Source organism: Terrapene carolina, unplaced genomic scaffold (genome assembly GCF_002925995.2).
Source record: "Terrapene carolina triunguis isolate 2854851 unplaced genomic scaffold, T_m_triunguis-2.0 Scaffold132, whole genome shotgun sequence".
Classification (NCBI taxonomy): Eukaryota; Metazoa; Chordata; order Testudines; family Emydidae; genus Terrapene; species Terrapene triunguis.
The window spans coordinates 9,870,722-9,895,799 of NW_020664483.1; the positions used below are offsets into that span (position 1 = coordinate 9,870,722).

The window sequence follows — 25,078 nt, forward strand, 5'->3', positions numbered from 1 at the left end:
CCCCCCCCGGACCAGTGGCCAGGACCCGGGCAGTCTGAGTGCCATTGAAAATCAGCTTGTGTGCCAACTTTGGCACCTGTGCCATAGGTTGCCTACCCCTGATCTAGAGGCTCCAACTGGCACTGAAGCCCTATTGTGGCAGGCATTGAATGAATACGTAGTAAGAGACAATTTGTGCCCCTAAAAGTGTAAAGATGAAAGAACAAAATATTATTATCCTCACTTTACAGATGAGGAACAGAAGTACAAAGAGATTAAGGGACTTGCCCATGGTCACTCAAAAAGTCCATGGCAAAGCCCAGAATTGAACCCAGATATGAATCCCCCAATCCAATACCTTAACCACAAAACCATCCTATTGTAAATGTGAGGAGAAAAGTTTAGGCAAATGTACACCTGGCTCCAGTCTTTTCAAACTCTGTATTTTGGGCCTGTCTTCCTTTCTTCACCCTCCACTTGCTGGAACCCTGTAGCCTAGGGAAATTATTATAAAAGAAGAAGAAAGGAGTCAGGTGTTCTTGCCAGCCAATAAGCTATCGATATTTTTTTTAAACAGGGGGGGGGGAACAGGGGGTGCTACTGACCCATGAATGGTCTGTATGGGCTACTTCACATTCTGAAGGACTACCTCTACCTCAGTGCATGATAGAATTTCCCTTCAAATCAGAAGAGTTTTTAATTGCTTACTGAGCACATCCTCCAATTACAGAGCACTCATGCAGTCACAAAATGCCCTGGCAAACATTTTGCAGTTGCTACTGAGGTGAAGCAGCCTACACAGCTGCATAACCCAGGAGGCTTGTAGGTCAGAACATTCAATGGACCAATATTCAGTCAATATTTCAGTCAACTGGTGAAAAAAAAGTCGGAGTAATTTTGTTTGAAAACATTACATTCCCTAAGACGACAGTTTTGTGCCTTCCGCTTTGACCCAATGACTTTTTCTTCAAGGGTATGAAAACCAAGCAAGTTTTCAGTCCACTGGGCCATCTGCTTTTCTCTGTCTAGTAGCCATGAATCTCTTATCCTTGGGTTTGTAATGTTTTCAGGGGCAGGACCCCTTTCTAAATCTTTCCTCTGTGGGCTGAATTCCAGTTAACCAGTGACTCACCTAGCCCACATGATAGTATGTTGGAGGATGCACAGAGTCTATTCTGCAGCATCAGAGTGGAGTTGTAGGCAGCCACATATTATTCATAACAAATGTATAAGGTGCCTATCATTGTGGTGTCTGTTTTGTGTACATAATTAAATACACAGTAATAAATAATGCCACATTAGGCATTTCACAATTGTTAATGAAGTAACTCTTTGCAATTGTAGAACTAATAGCGCAAGCACAAAGACCAATAGATTTCAGTGTCAAGTTGATTTCAGTGGAACTGAGACCATTTAAGCCAGTGCTGAGTTTTGTGAGTCTTTAGTACAGAGTACAACACTTCTATAAAATCCTCTGTATATAATGCAATTCAAGGATTTAGAATAGCTATAAAATCACTGCCACTGTCAATCACTTAAAAAAAAAAATGTGTTACTATCATTAGGGTTGTAGTAAAATTGCTCCATTCACTTACGTGTGCTAAAAAAGTATACCCAGGCACAAAATATACATTCCATGTTTAGTACTACTTGTTTTGTCTTACACTTGCTGGCCTGTCAGACGAAGTTGTACTTGAGGAAAGTATTTCACAGTTTAAATAAAGATTTTTCATACTAGATAAAACTTTCTAACATTTCAAGCTAACACAGAAATCCATTCACCTCACATGGTCTCTTAAAATAGCTTAACAGCTCATGTTTGATTTAGTTGTTTAAACAAGGATTTGTTCCTTCCTAGCTCATCACTATTTCCATTTCTGTCTCATTATGAAGTCAAAGTCCATGGAATTTCCAGAGGTCTCTTAGGCAGAGTTACCACGGAGGGGAAATTAAACCTGCATTTAGGTAATCATTGCTGGACAACTACCCCTAAAATGGTTTAAAAAAAAAATCTTTAGTTGGAAACAGTGTATTCAGAAAACTCATTATATTGTTTATTTTGAAAATTCATTAAAATGAAGCACATGCCGTTAAATTGTGAGAAGGAGGGGAAAGTATTGAAATAAAAATACTGGAGCATGACTGATCTATTAGGCAAAATGTGACTGAAATGTTTAGATCGTGGGAAAATAAATGTACCTTTCTAAAATAGTAGTTTCAAAGGAAAATACCACTTACCGTAATTTTCATCTCACCTTTGGAACCACCTTGAATTAGCAAAAAATCCACATAACATAAAGCTCTTGAGGCAAGCTTTTAAAATTATGAACAGGTAATAGGATACAAAGCCTTTCACCTGTATGCCCAAGATTAATTCAGCTCAGTGTGTTATGGCCAAGGGACATTTAAATTTAGGTTTCTAATGACTGGAATGTTTCAGATCCAGCTCAGGTTGGCAGTGACCAGAAATTATCACCTCAGATGAAAAGCGTATATAGTATTCTATATATATATTTACAATATCACCAGTTGACCATTTATGTACCCTGAACTTCACTTTTGTGAAAAGTGAGGGTCAGTAAAACAAAACAAAAAACTTCCATCACACTTTGAGTGCAATAGTTGTGAACTGACTGTTATGCCCATGGAGCAACATGCTCTTTTTTTCTCTGATTGGATTAATGTTTGCTTTCCTTTCTGTCCTTTTAAAATTCATCGAAAATAACAGACGTTGCCAATTTTTTCTGTTTTTAAACTCATTTAAAATGTCTTTCACTGAATGCTGCCAGGTATAATTTCCCACTATAAACACAAGTCTGCCAAGTTACTGATTTGATTTAGATTTTTAAACTGCACTTTTTATTTGTAGTAATGTTCAGGGAATTGTAGTTTAAAACAAAATTAACATTATCTCGTTTACCCATGATGGAACAATTACATTTACATTACAATACCTAACACAGGACTTTTTTGAAGGTTCCCTTTATGTTTTTCTTTACCAATTATAAGGGTTGCCAAACTGACAGTCCAGGGAGTTGATGTCTTCCATCCACAGAACAGGTACAATGCAGGCAATGGTAATGTGAGCTTCCTTAATCTACTCTGCCAGTGTGCCTTAGCCCGGCTAAAAACTACAGATCTGTCTACATGCAAACATTGCAATACTTTAGCTATATCAATATAGTTAAAGTAGAACAATCTCCTGGATACCATTATGTTGATATAAAACTGCCTTATAGGTGTGTAGCTATTCCCATAGGGAAGGGATAAGCTATATCAGTATAAGGCACCTTTGTTTGGAATTATATACATGTAACTATTTTGTTAAAAAAATCACACCCCTAACTGAAATAGCTAAATCAATATAAAACTGTGTTGACGATGCCTATCTTTAAGATAAGAAGGGAAGTTCAGTCTGCATAGAGATTCAGTACTCAGCCTCTCCACTCTAGAAAGAGTGCTAATGTTAATGGTGGCATTACTGAAGTATGCTGTGATCACTAGCTCCTTTCTTATAGGGCACTGAACAATCATTAAATGCTAATGACTTTTGATTACTACTGACCTCTGTCAATTTAGAATTGGTGACCTAGAGATGAAAAGCTCTGTATCTCATTACCAATTTCCTGAGCCATCCAGTCTCTCTTTTATACATCCATTTTTGTAAGAGGCAGTATAGAATTAAAGTTGATCTGTTGTCACTTACTGCAAGAAGGGTTGAATGCTGTCGGGTCTGATTTTAGAAACAAAAATGACAATCACTAAGGAAGAGAACTTACTTTTTGACCCAACAGATTTGGTGGAGGAAAATTACAGTTTTTCAAGGTACTGTGCAAAATTTGAGGTTAAATGAAACCAAAATCTTAACACTCCAGTGACTGAGGGGGCTGGGGATGCATAAATAGGAGTTAGTAATTTCCATATTGGGCAAAAAAAAATATTTTAAATGACTCTCTTTTTATGGCTTCTATAGGCCTTGAAGTAGATTTTCATCATGAGGTTGTTTAGTTGCAGATTTACTCATCCAAGAATTTATGTCTAAGATTAACTGTAGTCTTTAGTCATTCTCATTTTTGCTTGGATCCATTAATAAAAAAATTAGTGCTTATAGATTAAATTCTAAATACTGAATTTGGGATATTCCTTACCTATATTCACCAGGCTGACTGGCAGTAGATGATATGTATCAGCACACTGGTAGCGTTAAAACTTTTAATGCTATTCCATGCCATTTACAACATGCAGATGGAACAACATGTTTGTGGGCTAATTAGTCTTAACAATCATTTCAACTTGGAGGGCTGCATCCCTGTAGCACATGACATCAGAAACTTTGCTCATTATAGCTGTGGTCCAGACAGACTACATTCATGCAGCAAATTCTATTAAAATAAGCACCCAAGGCTAGCTTTAAACATTCATTTTGTAGATTCAAAGTGGCTAGGTAGTCATCTTTTTGGTCTGATTCGAAGCATAATACTTAAAATGGATCCATAGCTCTTAATTTAATGGTAAAACAATTGCTCCGTTGTGTACTGTCAGCTACAAAAAAAAAAAAAAAAAAGGCTATGTCACATTCTGGGCTTGATTATGCAGCCACTGAATAGGAGTAATTCCCAGTGAAGTCAACAGTAGTTGCACAATCCAGCTCTCCATTTGTAATGGTCTTCTTTAATATGTACAGAAGGGCTTTGAAAATGTAGGCGACTACTAGCTAGAGAACTTTAAACCTGCTAGCCAGAAGCTAATATAGAAAACATCAGGAGGGGGTGCATCACAATGACTGCTCCTCCACCTGGGTGTTAGCATCCCTACCAGATTCATCATGTCCCTTGAACTTACTGGGCGCTCATATCAGCCTCTGACTAGCAGGTATGTGATTAAACTGATAAACCCACATGCCACCCATTTTATCACCTTAACTGGCATCACATTTAAAATCTGATTGAAATCAAACCAGAAGAAAGATACTTAAAATATCCTGTCATTATAGAAATCGATGCTATTCCCTCATTTTAAATATTGTGTTCTGTTTTGGTCACTCCATCTCAAAAAGGATATCTGAAAGAGGATCCAGAGAAGGGTGGTGAAAAATATTAGAGGCTTGGGAAAAGTTTTGTATGAGGACAGATTAAAAATATTAACCCTGGTTTAGAGAGGAGACCTGTAAGAGGTGGCATGCAGAGATATATCGCATACCCTCTCTATACAAGTACAAGAGGACAAAAAATGGGAAAATCAAAGACAACTCATTTAAAACTGATAATTTTTTAGCATAACTTTGTGTTACACTGAGCAGTGAGTTCAACAGGTTACTACTGAAAAAAAGATCTTAGGAGGATTCAGAGAAGATATCTTCTGCAATTAGACTAGCTAGGATAACATTTATAAGGGGATATCAGTTCTCATACTTGAGGACATAAGACAACTGCTAACTAGAGTTAGGAAGGATTTTTCCCAGTAGACACGTTGTTAGTATGGCCACCGTAAGATGAACTACTGCACTAGATGGACCATTGGGCTGGTCTGAAATTACGATTCTTTTTCCTATGCTACTTTACCTTTCCCCCAACTTTTCGACTGTTTTAAGATAGGAATGGTCTCTGCTATTTTACTCCAAATTCCTGGCTGGTGTCAGAGGTCTTGACTACTATTCCTGTAGCCTCTCTTTCTGGAGGGTCCTTTGTGAATACAGCTTCAGAGTCAATTCTCCAGTGCAACACCAGATTGAAATTGTGTGATTCTGGTCAATTTCCATGCTGCCATTCAGAACTGTGGAATTGGAAGGTTTTTGACAATTTCAGTGGGTTGCTTCTTGGGGGAAATCAAGCATCTCTCTCTTCAGATTCAAAAAGATGACACTGCAGAAGGTATCTTCAAATGTTATCTTCACAATAAAAAGGGTGGGAAAGGTAATTGGGTACATGATTCAGGAGCCTATAGTCTGGTCTACACTTAAAAATGAGGTCAACCTAGGTACATCATTCAGGACTGTGAAAAATGAGCGCCGTAGTTAGGTCAACATAAATATGCAGCTAGGTGGATAGAAGAGTTCTTCTGTTGACCTAACTACCGCCTCTGGGAGAGGTGAGTTAACTGCATCAATGGAAAAACCCTTCCGTCAATGTAAGAAGTGTCTTCACTACAGTGGCGCAGCTGTAGCACCATAACTGTGCCGCTGTAGAGGCTGTAGTATAGATAAAATCAATGAATTCTAGGATCCTACACCACTTAGGTACTTTGGCACATTTTACACATTGTTTTAAAATCAGAGCTTAAATTCAGCAGATATTCGTATGAAAAGTAGCAGTGGACAGATTTTGTTAAGCACTGATGTTGAGCATTCATGGTGTATATCAAGACTTACCTTTTAATGTGGGTATGCTCTCTATGAAGGGAAATGTAAAATTTGAACAAATAATTTTAATAATGCATAGCAATAATTACTTCACCAAATGAGGAGATACTTTACAAAAGAGAAGTATGAATTTTCTCACTACTCACTTAGAATTATCTTCCCGTGAACAAGATCTTGTGGTGATAGAGAACAGAGAAATCTGATGAAATACTGTTTTTATTTCTGATTCAGGGTCCTGCTCATTAAAACAGAGATAAAACTACAGCCTAATAAGAGAGGGTGATTTAGAAATCTTAGTTATCACTGCTACCATGGCATGACAGATTTTCGGGAAAAATGCCATCAGTCCCTGAAAATAATTTTTTAATAGCATGTATAGACTTTTGAATGATGTAATTATAATGGCACCAACATAATCAAAGTTGTATTAACATTTGTAGTGTAGTATGCCCCTCTGGCATCCTTCACAATAATCACAAGGCACTTTAATCTTAAAAAGCTAATTAAAAAAAAGAATTGCACATATATTACTTAAATTTGAATTTAAAATAGACTTTAGTTTTTTGACTTGTGACCAGAAGCTGATTTCCATAGGCTTATAACTCTCCTTTAACAGTTTGTAAGGCAATTGTGTAATGCACAATATCTCCGTCTTGAAACGTTTTCTTCCTTATTTCTAACATCTGGTGTTTTGGACTTTGCCTGCCTGTGCTTGAAGAATTAAGTGTGAATTTCCTACATATTTTAACTTTAAAATTTTTTCTAGTTATAATACTTTGCTCTCGAAACAAAGATAAATCTGTTTTTAGAACAAATGGTTTCTTTTTTTATTGTATTTGTATAATACAGAAATGTTCTGCCCTGGTAATATAAAATAGGGAATTAATGAAGAAAGAAAAGCTATAGAACATTAGAAAACCATCTTAGATGCCGCAGAGAAGAGTGTGGAAGATAATCAGTTTGTTTGCTTGATGTTGTCACCAGAGGCAGACTTCTTGATTTGGTGTGATGATCTCGACTAGTCTTTCAATAGTGAGCAGTTCAGGGATAACTTGTATTTTTAATTATGGTAAAATACCAAATTGTGAGGTTACTAACATGTATGTGGGCTAGAAAAGTACAACTTTGCAGAAGGACATGGATTAAGACAGCCCCAGAAGCAGGAAAGAACAGTCAGTGTTATACAGAATGCTAATGATGTTTACCTTAGTAATTTGTGCACAGATTGTATTTCTGTACTTGGACAGACTGGAATTGTTCTGTTCCACTGGCATTGGAAGCCAATGATTGCAAATCCCAAAATGAAATCTTTTAGTTTTTCCTGTTCCTAGATCACGTACTCTCATTCATAACTTTGCTATGGTTTCCTATCTCACACAAAAACAACAAGGAGTCTGGTGGCACCTTAAAGACTAACAGATTTATGTGGGCATAAGCTTTCGTGGGTAAAAACCTCACTTCTTCGGATGCATGAAGTGAGGTTTTTACCCACGAAAGCTTATGCCCAAATAAATCTGTTAGTCTTTAAGGTGCCACCAGACTCCTTGTTGTTTTTGTAGATACAGACTAACACGGCTACCTCCTGATACTATCTCACACAGGAGTGACCATCATGTGACTTTTATGTACTTAAGGAAATAAGACCGATTTTATGGCAGCTGGAAAAACAAAGAAATGTCATAGGTCCATAATCTGTCATAGCTCTTGGTCTCTATTGTACCATCAGTTCTTCCAGCCACCGTGTGACGGATTTTGCTGCACGGCAGGAAAGTAGTCAAAGTAGTTTTATTTAGGCATATTTTCTATATATTGTGATAAGGCTTTCTACTATTATCCAGATATTATCTTCTTGTTAAATAGGGTTTTGCCTGATTTTTTTTTAAAATTTATTTAGACTGAATATACATCAGCTCTTTCTTCTTCCTCTTTTCCCAAGAAAGTGTGGCAGAGGACTGTATCTAGACATACTATACATGCATTATATTTTCCAGAAGTTTGAAGTATGGTTGACTCCAGCCAGTTTGTGTTTACTGTTTCTTTTTCCAGGACTGAGTTAATCAGATCTGCCTGTTCTATTCTTCTTAAGAAATGCATGAACAGTTACAAGAGAGGGCCACTCGAAATCTACTGGAAATAATTCTGGGCATAACTTCTGGATTACTTTGGGCAAATTAATTGGGGAAAAACACACATGAAAATCCTAATTTTAGTTTATTTGAATAGTGTTTTATAAAATGGACTTTTTCACACCTAATCTCCTCTGTAGATCTTCTGACTCCCCAGGCATGTTATGTTCTCTTCCCCTTTCTGCCAGACTGATACATTGAAGACCAGATCATTGCAATATTTGCTAGAACATTCATTTAGTTGTATCTGTAAAAGCTTGAAACCTTATTCCTGTGAAATGTCTTTCCCACGGAGACTTAGGAAGAAAACATTGCACATCCAGAAGGTTATCTTCACAACCATTTCTTTAAAAAAAAAAAAAACAACAACAACCCTCAAATTTTGCAAAAAAGTGACTACCCCTTATCCCATGTTATAAATTCCCTAAATCTGGCTTATAGTGAGAAATTTCTGCAGAGTGTATTTTTTTCCATTGACGATGAACATGACCTAGACTATCAACTTCCCCCCACAAATCTTTCTATTGACAATCTTCCATCTGTGACAGACTGTAACCATATTGCTAGGCTATCTCTGTCATTTGAGGTTGCGTAACCTGTTTCTCAATGTTTGTACAGTGCTTTTAAGATGCAAGGCACTATGTAAGTGTGAAGTAGTAGTGTTATCCTACTGAAGAGAGCAAAGGCTTAGCATCTGTGATATCTTCCATGAGTTTGCTACATATCTGTCCATTTTGCTAGGATGCAATGCTGTTGTTGGACTACGGCAAACACAGAGCCATTCTATTAATGCAGTCTATACTCTTTTGGAGAAGAGAGTGGGACAAGGAGAACGTACAGTCTATGAACAACCTGCAGCTAGTTCTTTTAGTTAATGGGAATTAAAGACACCTTGAACATGTTTGTTATAGAGCCGTGGTGATGACTCCAAGAAGTGGGGTTGTAACCAGGATTCATGAAATACCTGGAGTGAAAATCCGGGCCCCATTGAAACCCAATGGCAAAACTTCCATTGACCACAATGGGGCCAAGATCTCCCTTCCTATTTTTTGGTTCCCTCTTCCACAGCTATCTTGGGAAACTGGTTTGTTTTGGCCTAAAAATCACGAGATTTAATTTTCTAAAAAACTTGAAGAAAATTGTGAAATTGTCTATGAGTAGTGGATCATTTACAAGATAAATAGCTTAATGTGATATTTTGGGGTCCTTCTGTTCCGGGGGGGGCGGGAAGGAAACAATTTTAGTCATGTCTGTTAACTTTTATGACGCTCAGCTCAACACTAAGGCCGCCCAACTCCACATTTAAATTGTTGAGCAAGTCAGTGGCTGAAAAGTACAATTCTTTCATAATAAAACTGGTTGGCTTAGGTAGGCTTAGTTATCTAATTCTCCTGTTATTTCAGAATGTGTTTATTAATGAAATCTGCATTTATTCATATCTAAAACTATGATTTTGACAGACTCCTTAGATAAGACAAAGTTTTTTCATCTAAAGCTTTGAAACATTGATTAAATGTATGGACACTGTTTGAATCTGATTTGCACATCTAGAAGTTTTCTTCTGATGCAGTGCAACTGTGTCTGGTGTAACTTGGCTTAATTAGTACTGCTCAGTGATTTGGGACTGGTATCAAAGACTCTTATATTAGCAAAAACAGTGAGTTAAAGCTAAAGCTGTGACCTCCTCTCCATTCATGTTGGACCAAAGTATAAGCTGCACCAAAAGGCATTGTTTAACTTCATCTTTCTCTTTTATGCTGCAAATCAATTTGCTTTAATTTAGTTCTGATATTAATATCCTTCTCTGATTAACCATTATATTTTTATTATAATGGATTGGGAGAATTCAACAGAAATACATAGTAGAGCTACATGGAATATTCACTACTTCAGAAAGTGTGTCTCTAATAGAAATATTTAAATACAAAGCTATTAATCTTTTTACTTAATGTGGGGCTCTTCTTATAATTGTGAAAATCTGAGTACCATCAAGGACTACTAAAATATAAAAGATACATAGAATTTATACATTCCTGTCTAGTCCTGCCCTGATGTAACTCTGCAATTTCCTTTATTACATAGACTACACATTAAATGCTTTCCCTTTAATATTAGAGCTATGCACATTACAATAGGTGTCACTGTGCTGCTGGGTCCAATCGTTATCAGTGACTTCAGCTATTGGCTCAGAACACTGGCTGTCTGACTCCATCTGCAGGGCTGTAATACCTACTCTGTTCAAATCCATTCAACACACAAGTTCAGCCAGCTGAACAGCCTAGCAGTGCTACGGCACATCTTGCTAGCCTAATTCAAAAAGCCAGTGCGATAGCTAGATGCATACTCTCTTTGCACAGTGTAGCACTTGGAGGTGATTCAGTTTCAGGAAATTTGGAAAAGAGCTTGCAAGTAATTAAAACTGGGAGTCATGATGGAGATGTATTTAACAAGTCAAATACTGGATCAAACTTAAAGCCAGTTTCTTACTCGGTACACTGAAAAGGTCACCTTGTCTTGCTGGAAAAGAAGCAAAATCTCAGCTTTGCTGCTTTTTATTTAACAGCTTGGCTCCCACTTAAATTTTCTTCATGTTCTTACCTAGTTAGGCTATCTAGCTATACAAACAAGGATACTCATGGTAGATGACAAGGGAAAGAACATGAAATGTCTCACCTTCTTCTTGATGCTTCCAGAGACAGTCAAGAACAGGTCCAAGAAAAGCTCTAAGAAAGGAAACAGTAGCAGCAGCAGCAGCAGCAAGTTGCCTCCAGTTTGCTATGAAATCATTACCTTGAAGACCAAAAAGAAGAAGAAGATGGCTGCTGATATTTTTCCCAGAAAGAAACCAGCCAACACTAATACAACTGCTGTCCAGCAATACCACCAACAAAACCTCAACAACAACAACACTATCCCTGCCCCCAATTGGCAAGGGCTTTATCCCACCATCCGAGAGAGGTAAGTTCAAGAGAATTTATTTTTGCTGTTTAAATGAAGTGTTGAATTGTAGCAAAAACAGGTTTGCCATGTTAAATTTAGTTTCTCATTTATACACATTGAATAAAACATGCTACTCCGTTTCCCCAAGCAAGTATTTGGTAATGGAAAATTTTTAGTATCTCTTTCCGGACAGTGCAGCTGTTTTCCTGAAGTAGTACAAATGTTGTTGTAAGCTGCAGTACTTTAAACTGATAGGTATTTGCATGCAGACTTACATGTTTGTTGTTTTAGTAATACATGTTCTTGATTTTAATTTTCACTTTTTGAAAAGTTTTCACAAAGTTTTTCTTGGATCTGTTTTCCTTAGTATATTTGTGTGTGATCATGTGCAAAGTGGCCAGAAATTGTGTGACCTGTTTTTTTGTTTGTTCTTTTGTTCTTTAGCTGGTTTGTTACTGAAATGCTACTTTAAGTTGTTAAAAAGTTTAATCTCATGGGTCTGGGGTGGGAATCGGATGCCAGATTACATAAATTAACACATTGCCTCTGTCTGTAGAAATGCAGTGATGTTCAACAATGACTTGATGGCAGATGTTCATTTTGTGGTTGGGCCACCAGGTGGGACCCAGCGGTTGCCAGGACACAAAGTAAGCAACAGCTGCATTATCAGTTCAGATGTGGGAATAGCAAGAGTAACTTCAACTGTAATATCGTGACTTACTGTGGGAGACTCCAATTCTTTGTGACAGACATAAATTTTGAAATGGCTTTGTCCAGTGAAATACTTTACTTTTCTTTGTATTTCCCATTAAACATTGTGTTGTGATAAAAGAAGCTTTATGTAAAGTTGGGAAGACTGTTTTTTGTCCCTTTTTATGGTTGGTGTTGTGAAGATTTTCTAGAAATTCACTTGTTTCTTTGAAGATAAAACACATAATTGTACGAGGTAAATGGTAGGAAAACGTGTAATTTTGTTAGTAAGTTTGCCTTCATTCTCACACAATAGTATCTAATTTCTATGCCCATGACGCTAGTATACTCATAGTGGTAGTGGCTGTACCTCATTGTTTTTATTGGCAATGCCTTCAGTTTATAGCATGAAATAAGATTTCCCTTTCTCAACAGTACGTCTTAGCTGTTGGGAGCTCTGTATTCCATGCAATGTTTTACGGAGAGCTTGCCGAGGACAAAGATGAAATTCGTATACCAGATGTTGAGCCTGCTGCTTTTCTCGCCATGCTGAAGTAAGCATCATTCTTCTGGAAATGTATTTGTTTATGCTGTATATGCACAGCAATACTGTCACAGTTCAAATATTGGATATCCGTCTAAACAGAGGCATACAACTAGAAATGAAGTAATTGTTCAGAAATATGCCTTCCGCTATATAGTAATTGTTTAAAACTTATTTTCACTGAACTTCTCTCTCACCCTCTATTTCTAGACACGGAAACGTTAGGCAAATGTAGGCAGTTGTGATAAATAATGACTGACAGGAGATCTTTGAGCACATTGTAATGCCTCTTGATTTGATTTGTCACTACACTTGCTACACAAAAGAAGGAAGTTACTAAAAAGAATTGTCAGCGCTAACAAAAAACCTGTTTTACTTTGAAAGTATAGTGAAAAGTAAAAAAATTGGAATTTCTGGGTTCATACACTGACATTGTGCTCTAGCTCTTTTGTATGCTGACTGTACAGAGTTCTTGTCTGTTCAAAACACCCCCGAGTTACTGAATGCAGCCACTGAAAAGTAAAACCTTTCTTTATTTTATTTAGTATTGGGCATTTGGAAAGTATTAAAAATAAAAGGGCTGTTTAAATGAACTTATTCCCCTCCCTGTATATCTGGTTTCTTTCTGCCAACCTGATTCGGAACTAGGTTGCTTTTTCGCTGGATGAAGAGGTTATAATGAAATACTAATTGTTCCCCTGCTGAATTATCCTTGGACTGTGGACTATAAACTTTGATTTTCAAATGGAAATTATATCATGCAACCTCTATAATTTGGAGTTTTTTCCTCTGGTATTTAACACTGTCATTGGTTACTTCTGGACCCGGTTGTTTCTCATTTTAATTGAGATCAATATCCAGACTCTTTTAATATGCTACTGGTTTTGTTGCATGCAATAGTGAAATTGCTAGTTAACAACATTATAAATATATTTCATGGGTTGCCTTGATTAGCTTGTGATGGCAAACAATTACTTTGTTACATTTCAATGGCATGGTAGATAGAGTGTTCAAAGTTGCATGCAGCTGCAGAGTTTTCAGTTTGTCAGCAGGAACCTCAGAAATATTTGGGATGCATGTTGACAGATGCCTTTCCATGAAAATCAAAGGTCACTCAGCAATTTTAATATGGAATTGAGACAAAGTTATGATATGCCTCCACATGTGAATAGATACATTACAGATCTTCATTTTGCACATTGCTATTTAAAACATGTTTTTCATACAGCAAATACTTTGACTTCACAGAGTGAGATGTAGTTAGACTTTCTCTCTGCAAGGGGCGAATATAAGGTACTTTAATTTTTCTTTTCTATTGGAACACCAACTCTTTCTACATAATTTTAGTACTGCTACATTAAACTTGCCATTTAAAGAACAAATGGATTTTGAAATCTGCTTGAAGACATTTGTACAATGGGGCAAACCTGAAAAACGAGAACTTTAATACCAAAATCCAGTGCCTGACGAATTCTCTTGACAATAGTAAATTAGGAAACTTTATCTGAAAAGTGGGGGGACTCAGCCATCAACTTCTTCAGAATCCAAGCTTTCATTTAAAAAAAAAAAATCTAGTTATTTTGGTTGTGCAGATTACCTTCCAAATGAGAACTTGATACAGTGCTATTTCCCTGAATCTGCAGTGCTCTAGTATCTCTACTGATGTTCAAAACATTCCCAAGAAGCAGCATGAGACTGAAGGCCCAAGAGAGTAGAAGAGAATTTGCACCCATCCCCGCAAAGCAGGAATGAGAGGAGCATTTAGTTGAACCCCCTTTTCGCCAGGTCCCCTTTTCAACAATCAAGAGGAATACAGTGTAATCTTTTGTAAGAAAAGAAAGAGTTGGAAATGCTCATCTTCTTCTAAGCCATGAACTCTTATAATGTGATATACACGAATCTGTATTTGGGTATTAGTTGTTAATAGTGTTTAGTTGGTTAATTTTGTAGTGGACACATGGAAGACAAACACCAGTAAACATATTATTAGATGCAAAATCTTCAGTAGTATCCGTTATTGGCATGTAGTAATTATGCCCCCCGCACAATTGGTTAGCTGTTCACTATAGCTTTACAAATACAAAATAGTTACATGTTGCTAAATGCATATCCTAGTTGGCACACTCAGTTAGTGTCTTTAACCCTGAAGACCAGGATTCAAATAATAAATTAAAATTAGACTCATGGTCTCATTCTAATCCCAGCCTGTGCGCATCACACAGTTTGTACAGCTGTAACATACTTTGCTGAGGAATAGACTAGGACTGAAATATCAGCAGTTGGAGATCAGGATAGAGATGCATTGACAGAATGAGAAATGTGCAATGTTACAGACAGCCTATCTGTGCTATGGCTGCTTTAAACCAGTGATATTACTTCTCCACTTCCATGAATATTAAACTCGCAGTTTTTGTACTGTTTAAATTTAAAACAGATGCCGCCCTACTTTTTTGTATGAACAAGCAAAGAGGGAGAAAAAGTTGGAGGTTGAGGAGGAGAATTATAAAATGGAACAAATTTGGAGAGATGATGGTAGAAAAAACAAGAAAATATGTAGACCCTTAGGGACCCAAACCTGCAATTTATGCTTGCATGAGTAATTCTTACTCCTGCAAGTAGTCTTTAGTTTTTGACTTCAAGAACTAAAGATTCAGTTCTATATTAATATTTTCCTTCATTACTTGCTACGTTTCATTGCATCAGAGTTTATATACTCTAAACAGAATTTTTCAAGTGTTACTTAGAGTAGCATTTTTAGAGGCACATGACTGTGTAAAATATATCTCATTTTATTTGACCCCAGTTTCTCTAGAACTCATAATTGGTGTTATTCTCTGCCCCATTACATGTGGTACATTACTAGTTTTCCATCATTAACTGGAAATCTGCCCAAGCAGGTTGGAGTCTGCCATATCCTAATTCATGAAAACCAAACAACGAAACAAGATTTATACATATTTACAGTAAAAACAAAAATAGCCATAATGAGATATGGGTTGATACTAATCCAGTAAATTTCATTTTATCATTTATTCTCCTAGGCCTTGTATATCCTGTGAAAATGCATCATTTTAGAAAACCAGTTAACTTAACACATTTTCATTAGCATGAAATGCAATTTTGCCTTTAGTGGCTCAGCCGCAACCAGCAAGCATATTTTTAAACATAACTCCCTTGTTCACACTAAAGGCAAATTTATGTTTTAACATTGTTTCTAACAGAATGCATTTGCCCAGAATAGATTGGACCTAATGTGTGAGATATTAAAAACAAGGTGCCTAATTCATTATTTCCCCAACAGTAGTGGACCTCAGGAATTTAATCACGTAAACAGAATTTAGCTGAATCTCTTCTGTTTTGACATGGCAGTGGGTCTTAACAAGTTTTCTTCCCTAGGAAAGTGAGAGAATACATTTTTTCTGGGGAAGCTAGCATGTTGTAGCATCAATAAACATATGAAATCCTTCCCTTTACAATCTGAGGTTAGTTAGGCCTGGTCCACACTAACCCCCCACTTCGAACTAAGATACGCAACTTCAGCTACGTGAATAACGTAGCTGAAGTCGAAGTACCTTAGTTCGAACTTACCGCGGGTCCAGACGCGGCAGGCAGGCTCCCCCATCGACTCCGCGTACTCCTCTTGCGGAGCAGGAGTACCGGCGTCGACGGCGAGCACTTCCGGGATTGATCCGGGATCGATTTATCGCGTCTAGACAAGACGAGATAAATCGATCCCAGAAGATCGATTGCTTACCGCCGGACCCGGAGGTAAGTATAGACGTACCCACAGTCTAAGAGGATTCATCAATTGATTGCAAATCTTAGAGCCTATGGCATGATGATGCACGGTATTTGATGTATTTTGACAGTGTTACACTTCTGAGAGCCTAGATTTTAAACCAGTTTGTCTTGGCACCCATGTCTGATGTGAAGTGTTATTGCTGAAAAACTCACTTTTCTTTTCCTTTGCACATGTGTCTGAATAAAGGTCACCATATAGTTCACCAGAAAAGGAAGTTCAATGTATGTCCACTTGAAGTTAATGTCCTAGACAGTATTAACTGTTGTTTTAGCCATATAAACCAACCCTTCTTCAAGAACCTTGATTGACATGAACCCTTTTTGGGGGTGAAAAAAATCTCATTAATCAAGTCATTTATTTGGAATTTTTTCACCCAAGTTTGCTAGGATATGGATACATTAGAGTCACTACCATATTGCAATTGCTGATTGACTGTTTAGAGTGCATTCTCTTCCTCATTATTGAAAGCAACTGTTATTGAACTTGGAAGAAAATGGGAATGAAGGGGTAGCACTTCATAGTTGTATCAGTTCCTTTGTGTAGCATGTGACCCAAATGAAAGGCCCAATTCATCGTTGGCGTAAGCCCATCGACTTCGATGAGCTTAACCCATGGATGAATTTGGCCTGTCGTTTCTTTATCGTGTAATTTGAAGCAGGATTTGATTTTTCCAGAAAGTATTTCTTAGTTTTAATACTGCACTGCACCATTCGAGTGTTCTGTGCTTCGTGTTTTCAGGTGTTATTGACAGTCAATGTCTTTTTGCTAAAAAGCAGTGTTACATGTGCGTATTTTATTTCAGATACATCTATTGTGATGAAATTGACTTAGCTGCTGATACCGTGCTGGCCACTCTTTATGCTGCCAAGAAGTACATTGTTCCTCATCTTGCCCGAGCATGTGTCAACTTCCTAGAGACGAGCCTAAGTGCAAAGAATGCCTGTGTGCTGCTCTCCCAGAGCTGCTTATTTGAAGAACCTGACCTGACCCAGCGCTGCTGGGAAGTGATTGATGCCCAAGCAGAGCTGGCTTTGAAATCTGAGGGGTTCTGTGATATTGATTTTCAGACGCTTGAAAGCATCCTCCGAAGGGAGACGCTGAATGCCAAAGAAATTGTTGTTTTCGAAGCTGCGCTTAACTGGGCTGAAGTTGAGTGTCAACGGCAAGATTTACCTGTTAGCATAGAAAATAAACGCAAGGTCCTAGGGAAAGCTCTCTACCTGATTCGCATCCCTACCATGGCACTCGACGACTTTGCAAATGGTGCTGCTCAGTCCGGGGTGCTGACTCTCAATGAAACCAATGATATCTTCCTTTGGTATACAGCTGCCAAAAAGCCAGAATTAGAGTTCGTGAGCAATGCCAGAAAAGGCCTTGTCCCCCAGCGTTGCCACCGCTTCCAGTCTTGCGCCTACCGCAGCAACCAGTGGCGTTACAGGGGTAGGTGTGACAGCATCCAGTTTGCTGTTGATAAGAGAGTTTTCATTGCCGGCTTTGGGCTATATGGTTCTAGCTGTGGATCAGCAGAATATAGTGCAAAGATCGAACTTAAACGCCAAGGTGTTATCCTAGGCCAGAATTTGAGCAAGTATTTCTCAGATGGATCCAGCAACACTTTCCCAGTGTGGTTTGAGTATCCAGTGCAGATTGAGCCTGATACCTTTTATACCGCTAGTGTGATTCTGGATGGCAATGAACTAAGCTATTTTGGACAAGAAGGAATGACTGAAGTTCAGTGTGGGAAGGTAACTGTTCAATTCCAGTGCTCTTCAGACAGTACTAATGGCACTGGAGTGCAGGGAGGGCAGATTCCAGAACTCATATTCTACGCCTGAGCAAAAATGTTTCCAGAGGAAGAGTTTGGCCTGAAGTACACATCTGGTTCAGACCTACTGATGCTTAGCTTGTTATCTGCAGCTGTGATCAGTACAGAGAATATGTAAGTAAAAGCTGTGGATAGTTACTGCTTGCTGGACTTGTAGCCTCTTTGGTGATGAAATTTAAATGTAACATTCAACTTTAACTGGAAGCTCTTAAGAGCAAGGAAGTTTCTAAAGCTTTGTTTGAGTCAGATATACCTACGCCCATGACTCCCAGCCTGTCTTGTTGGCGTGCCCCTACTTGCAATGGATCAGCAGATGGATGCCCTCCCTCATATCTCCAATGGATTGTGCCCCCCAATACACTGGATGCTGCCTCTTTTGGTCCATTTTCTCTTTCTGTCTCAGTTCTTTTTTCCTTCTTGTCTTTTTCTCTCTGCTTCTCATTATTTTTTGCTCTTGTTTTTTGCTCCCCAACTCTCCAGAGGGCTACATGCTGCTCAGAGTCAGGGAAGGGACTCCACAAGGCTGGGCTGCTTTAGTTCTTACAGCTGAGCCAAGTGTTATGGGGCAGATAAGAGAAGCTTGTGTGTGAACGCGCAGCCCCATAGAGGCAAGCCAGTCCCGTATGTGGCCCGCTGTATTGGGGATGGCTGCAAGAGAAGAGAGGGAGGGTTGGCAGGCAACATTCAAGGAGCCGCACACTGCTTTATACACAGATGCAGGATCATACTTGCAACCAGGATGAACTGGGCTCATGCGGCTTTTCCCACCAGCACCCTCTTGAGCTCCTCTGACTCATTCCCTTAAGACTGGGAAATACTTGTGTACACACAAACTGTGTAGGTGGCTTCGAAGCATTTGCCCATTTAACCAAATGTTGCAATAGTTATACGGAGATGCTTTTAAAATTGCTCTCATTTGGCCCACTACTAAATAGCTGGGTGATGATATCTAGCATGAGACAAAGGATAGGTTCATTTCTTTTTCTTTTTCCAAAATAGTCCTAGAACATTTGGAGGGGGATTTTTCCCCCCCTGTAAAAATGAAAATAAACATCACTGCACAGTAACATGTACTAATCCTGAGTTACATATTCCTTCTCTGTAATGTGAGCTTTATTATATTATTGCCACACACTCTGACTCAGCAGATAATTAAATAGATGATAGCAAGAAAATTCCCAAGAGTGGACTATGTCTGGTGGTGAGCACCAAATGTAATACAGTGAGGGGAAACGTATGTCTAATCTCTTGCAATTAGTTTTAATTTAAATGTGAAATGGAGGATTGTGTGGTCCAAAATTTTTTTTTTTCCCCCCTGAATTACTTTTCAAGCTTTCTGTAGTCCTGTCTGTATTTTTGGCAGGAACGGACTACAGACTCATTGCTGTTTAAGAGGGAAGGAAATCAGTATAACTAAAAGATCCAAGTACCATTTAAACTTAATAAAATAAAGTCCACACTTTGGAAAAGAAACTCCTTAATCACTAGATTGTGAAAATTACTTACAAAGAGGACACTACCGAGGTAATTTGTCTCACCTTTATAATATCTCTGAAGTGGTTATATTTGCTTTCCATATTATAAGCTAAAATAGAGGACCAAATGATTCTTTGGCCAGGCTAAAGACTAATGTCTGTGCTACACTAAATATAATCATCAGTTTTACAATGGAACCACTTTTCCCATATGGTTACTTATCAGTTAATATTATTACTCCACCTACTCCTTGACTGCTGGAATCTTGGCCTCTGGCCATCTCAAAGTGCCGGTATGTTTCTGCAGTGTCCAAAACATGATCTGGAGTAATGACAAGTGGATTGGAGTAGGCATCAAAAACTCAAAGGCCAAAGCCAGTCTCTTCCCTGTCCCGTGGATGATGAAAAGAAGAGCGAGGGGAAGACTGTTCTGCAAGTACCATGTTCTTTATTCACTGTAATGGTTACAATTTTACATATGTGAGCAAATACATTCTTTCTGAAGTATAAATACTCTCCGAATATATAGAAAATGCTTTTTATAACAGATGTACCTAAACTAGACAGTTAGTGAGATCTGGACAGAATGTTCCCTGGAAAACTGACGATACTTTTTTTTTTTTAAAAGCTCCAGTTAATTATATTTAGATCTCTCAGCAACCAAAAATATACACGCAGTATAATTTTATGGATTGGGGAAATATTTATTGAAGAGACAACGAAGGAATGTAAGATTGTCATGGAATAATAGTCAACTACTCGTAGACATTATCTGAGCAGTAGTGAATTTATTTAAAATAAACATTAAAGCAAAGACTGGCCAAGTTACTGTATATGAAATGGTTGACGTAGATATAATGGCTGTGTCTGAATGATGCTTTTATGGGACAGAGTGACAGAATGCAGCTATTTAACAATGTTACAGCAAGTAACTGATTCGTTTAGAACAGACTTATGTGCCTCACAGTGGGACAAAAAGTGTACTCTACTAATATGGATAAGCCAGTCTCTGACTGGCTCTAGTTTTTTGGTGTTTTTCTTTTTAATTTATCTACAAATAAAGGCTTAGCATCTATTAAACTGACTGGCTGGAACAGATAGTTATGGGATCAAATTAATGTATAGCTGTGATATGTAGAAAATTAGCTTTTTTTTTTTTTACTTGTTATCCCTTGAATATTTTTGACAAAGTAGAATGAAAGCTCTGCTTCTTGCTTAATTCCTCTGAATCTGTTCCAGGTATAAATTAGACTTGTTGCTTATGGTCAAAATATTTAAGCTTGGATCAATAAACTTAGACACCTAAATAAGTGGCTTGATTTTGAGAGGTGCTCGACACCAGCAAGCCCATTGCAGTAAATAGAATCTGCTGTTGCCAAATACTTTTGCACATCAGGCCACTTAATTAGGTGCCTAAATATGGATCTAGATCTGGTCAACTAACTTTAGGCATCCAAGTTTGAAAATGTTAATCTATATTTTGAAAGCACCCAATATATCATGCTGGAACGTAAACACAACTTCAGCAAAAAGAACATTATGTAGATGGTATTTTATGGTGGTCTTTACTACTTGTATATTGATTTTGCTGGTAGGGGGAACTAAGACAGGGCATTGTAATGTAATATGCTTTAAGCATATCTGAAATAGTATTTAAATGTTCTAATTTCTACATACTTATTGCACTGAACTGTTTTTTAAATTGTTGTGATAAAGTCAGCTAATTTCAGGTCACAGCACCCAGTTATGCTTGACCTTAAGCTTACAGCATTATTTATGAAGGACAGATATATAAATATGAAGTACCTCATGTTGAATGTTATTGTACTGTATCTTTAATGTAACAGTGCAGATCTTGTTAGACACATGAATGTGTATAATCACATTAAACATATAAATAAAACTGGTTCTTATACAGTTGTTTCCTGTGGTACTTTTGAAGCATCCGTGGAATAAATAGTGAAATCCTTACTTTGGCTATTATTTTTAGTGTTTTCCATTGTTCTAGATAATTGTGCGGGAGTATTTGTTAAGCTTGGGTATTCTGGGATCTTTTGAACCCAAAAGAAGTAAAAGTCTGAGGCAAAACCAAGGAAGAACAATGAATATGTTAATCAGTTACATTGTTAAGACTGACGATTAAGCTAATGAGATGGAGTGAATGGATTCATTTATATGCTTTATAAAATTTCTTGTCTACTAGCATTTTAATATTTTCTATTAATATTACCAAGCTGGGGGGAGGGTGATATGTCATTCTGTTTATTCTGAAAGACAGCGGGTACTGAAAGCGACCATAGCTGTCAGTCCTTAAGATTCTGGAACAGGGTACACTGATAGAATTCAGAAAGATTTATGGTGCAGGCTTAGTGGAAAGAGGTTGTTCCCTGTTGGAAATTTGAGTCTTCTCATTCAACCATTTCTTTCCCAACAGAGTTGAATATCGGTTCATCATATTTCTTCACAGAAAATCATCAAAGAAGATGAATTTACCCTTCCTTGATCCATTCTGAGGATTTTGGATCCAATAACAAACCAGCTAAAGGGAGGGTTAGGAAAGGGACATTCAGAGAGAACTGGAGAAGTCCACCCTCATGGAAAAGAAAGAATTCTTAACTTGATCCTAAAACGCATTCTGAACATTCCAAGTAGTGTCACTTGTGATGGGTTTTCTAAAATCGTTTACTACTGTTAATCCACATACCATATGATGTGCACAATGAGATGCAAAACCATAAAAAACTGTCTGTCTATGCCTTGTTCTATGCTAACTGCATCAGTACTTAACACAGATACCTTATGATATGTGTCTCTATCAACTACAAAAAGTATAAATTAGTGTCAGTCCAGTTTTAACTGGACAAACTGACTGCATCAGAAAACCAGCACCTTCAGCCTCTCTATTGAGACTCGGCATTGAATGAGTGTGGAGAATAAGCTATCCTCTCGCCCAGAGAAGTGTTCTCTCCTTGCATTGTTTCTGCCTAAGATGGACCTGCTTTTCCCAAGACTTCCCCCTATAAATACATAATGTGAAATCCCAATCAATGGGAGTTTTGCCTCTTCTTCAATGAGGTCAGGATTTCACCCACAGTGTTCAGTTAACATCAATACTCCCAGAACACACCATTGCTGAGGGAATAGAAAATTTTAAAATTCACACTGTACACTGATTATCTAGAAGTCCATCAAAATATCATAGCTTCTAAGGCCAAAAGGGACCACTGTGATCATCTAGTCTGACTCCCTGTATAACGCAGGACATAGGATAGAAACCCCATAATAAATCTTAAACTAACCCTCATGGGCATATGGCAAACAATTCAAATATGAACATGAAATAATTTATCCTAAACCACAGTGATATTTGCATATGTCTTTATGTACATTTTTACAAGCGTACTTCAAATTCATAGCACACAAGGTATAGCAGGGGTATAGTAATTTTCACATTAGAAGATGTTTGAATTGCAAAGGTTCATATGCTCAAAAGAGCTGTTCAAAGTGAAGGAAAAACAGAAAGGCTTTAGCTACTTTGCTCCAAGGTTCAGTCCTTTTAAAAGAATCTCTTAAAATCTGTTTAATTTGTCAACAGTGTCAGGAATGCATTTATATTAATCCTTTAACAACAGTATTTTAACATTCACTTTTTAATTGTTTGCTAGAGACAACAATAGTGTAGTTGGCTGTCGGGAGATCCTATGTTTTGCTGCGGTGGAGTTTTCTAGATCTAACTTTAAAGTTTCATAGCTACTTCAGCTACCACTCTGGGAGAGTCAGCAGTTCAAGAAGAGCTTTTAGACTAAACAAGCTAGAACTTGGAAGAGGGGGATGAGGTCAGCAGCAATGCCACAGGGAAATGCTGTGGACAAGGTATTTTGTCTCCTTAGTGGGTGGACACACCTTACTCTGTTGTCTTATCCACCATCTGTTGGGGGGAGGCAGGGGCTTCCTGGATCCTCCTCCACCGCCCCGGTCCCATTGTCCATTGTTTACCCTCTCCCCCAGTTGGCAGCACTTGGGGAACTCTGAGGCAAACACAGAGCAAAGGATTGGCTTCTCCTCCCCGGCAAGAGAGGAGAATCTGGAAAGATGGCCAGTCTCTCAGGCAGTCCCTGGGGATTTAGCCCTATGGGCTTAGTCTGTCAGAGTCTCTGGTCCTTTGTGGGGTTTGCCTTCTGTCCCTCCTCCTGGGGCATACTATTTTGCCACCAGTCAGGGCAGTTTTGGGAGCCTGTGGCTGTCTCCTCCTTGGCTGGACTGCCTCTATTACAAGCAGTTTCTGAGTGGGGCAGCCTTCTTCCTGTTCCCTGCCCCTTTCTGTGGTAAGTTTCTTCTTTTAAGCTCCTCCCGCTCCAGGCTGAACAAGCCTTGCAGGTGCACCTCTTTAGGGCTGAACAGGCCAGAAAAGCTCCTTAGTCTCCTCCATACCAGTGTGAGGGCGTCTCCCTTCACACCATGCCACGGTTAATTTCAGCAGCAGGCTGAAAGTCACATATATGGTACAGCCGCAGTACAGGGGGAGTGTAAAGAGACTTGAGCAGCAGAAAGAGAAGTTCTAAATGAAGGTAGTGGTGAAAACCGTGAGATAGGCCTCGCGTTCCCAGATCGTCCCCTCAGGCAGAGAAGACTGGCGTGGCAGATTCCCCTGAACAGTCCAGTGGTAGAGAAAGGACCCTTACAGCTCTGCTAACGTTTCACTACTGTAAAAACAAAGAAAATAAGCTTTGCATCAGTAAATGTCTTTTCTGGAGCTTCCGTCAGGATTTTTTTCTGGCTAGAGTGCTTATCTCCTACAGAGCTCTTTCGCATTTCTTTTACTATGCAAATGAGACTAATTTCCTCAGGCTCCAGCCAACCACGTAAGATGTCTGCTATCGAAGTGAATTTTACGGGATGACTCATCACCTCACTTCCACAGAGCCAAGCCTGTACTTGGATGCAGAGTCCTTGCCGTTTGTTTGAAAGATGCAACAGTCCTCAATAAAATAATTTAGCTTTGTACACTTAGGCACAAGGCCAAATCCTCAGCTGCTGTAAAAAAAAAAAAAAAAAAAAAATCAGTGTAGCGCCATTAGAACCAGTTTCCATCAGCTGAGGAACTGATCCACAATTGATCATCTCTTACAATACTGTCCATGACAAAACGTTTATAGAGCGTGAGGGCCCTGAGCCTATAAAGACTTACTTATGCTTTACCGTTAAGCCCATGAATAAACGTAATGGGTTCAACAGGGTGACACGTGTTTAAAGTTGCGTCTTTTCAGGATCAGGGCCTTCCTTTCTAGCACCTTGATTTTAGGACTTTACGATGCAGTAAACTAAATTCCTGCTGGGAT

The 25,078-nt window shown here is 38.3% G+C and overlaps 1 protein-coding gene across 3 annotated transcripts in view; it reads left to right on the top strand.

Annotated features, from left to right (window-relative positions):
• Window positions 1-19,279, top strand: part of BTBD3 (BTB domain containing 3) — a 23,721-nt gene extending 4,442 nt beyond the window's left edge. Inside the window, exons 2-5 of one of the 3 annotated variants that reach the window (XM_026653170.1) lie at window positions 11,157-11,421; window positions 11,960-12,050; window positions 12,529-12,647; window positions 17,242-19,279. In XM_026653170.1, coding sequence (XP_026508955.1) covers window positions 11,279-11,421; window positions 11,960-12,050; window positions 12,529-12,647; window positions 17,242-18,274 — 1,386 coding nt within the window. In that variant the 5' untranslated portion in view covers window positions 11,157-11,278 and the 3' untranslated portion in view covers window positions 18,275-19,279. Of the gene's footprint in view, window positions 1-10,451; window positions 11,422-11,959; window positions 12,051-12,330; window positions 12,350-12,528; window positions 12,648-17,241 lie in introns of those variants that run through there. The other 2 variants (XM_024193847.2, XM_024193848.3) reach the window with 2 other exon arrangements.
• The last annotated feature ends 5,799 nt before the right edge of the window (window positions 19,280-25,078 follow it).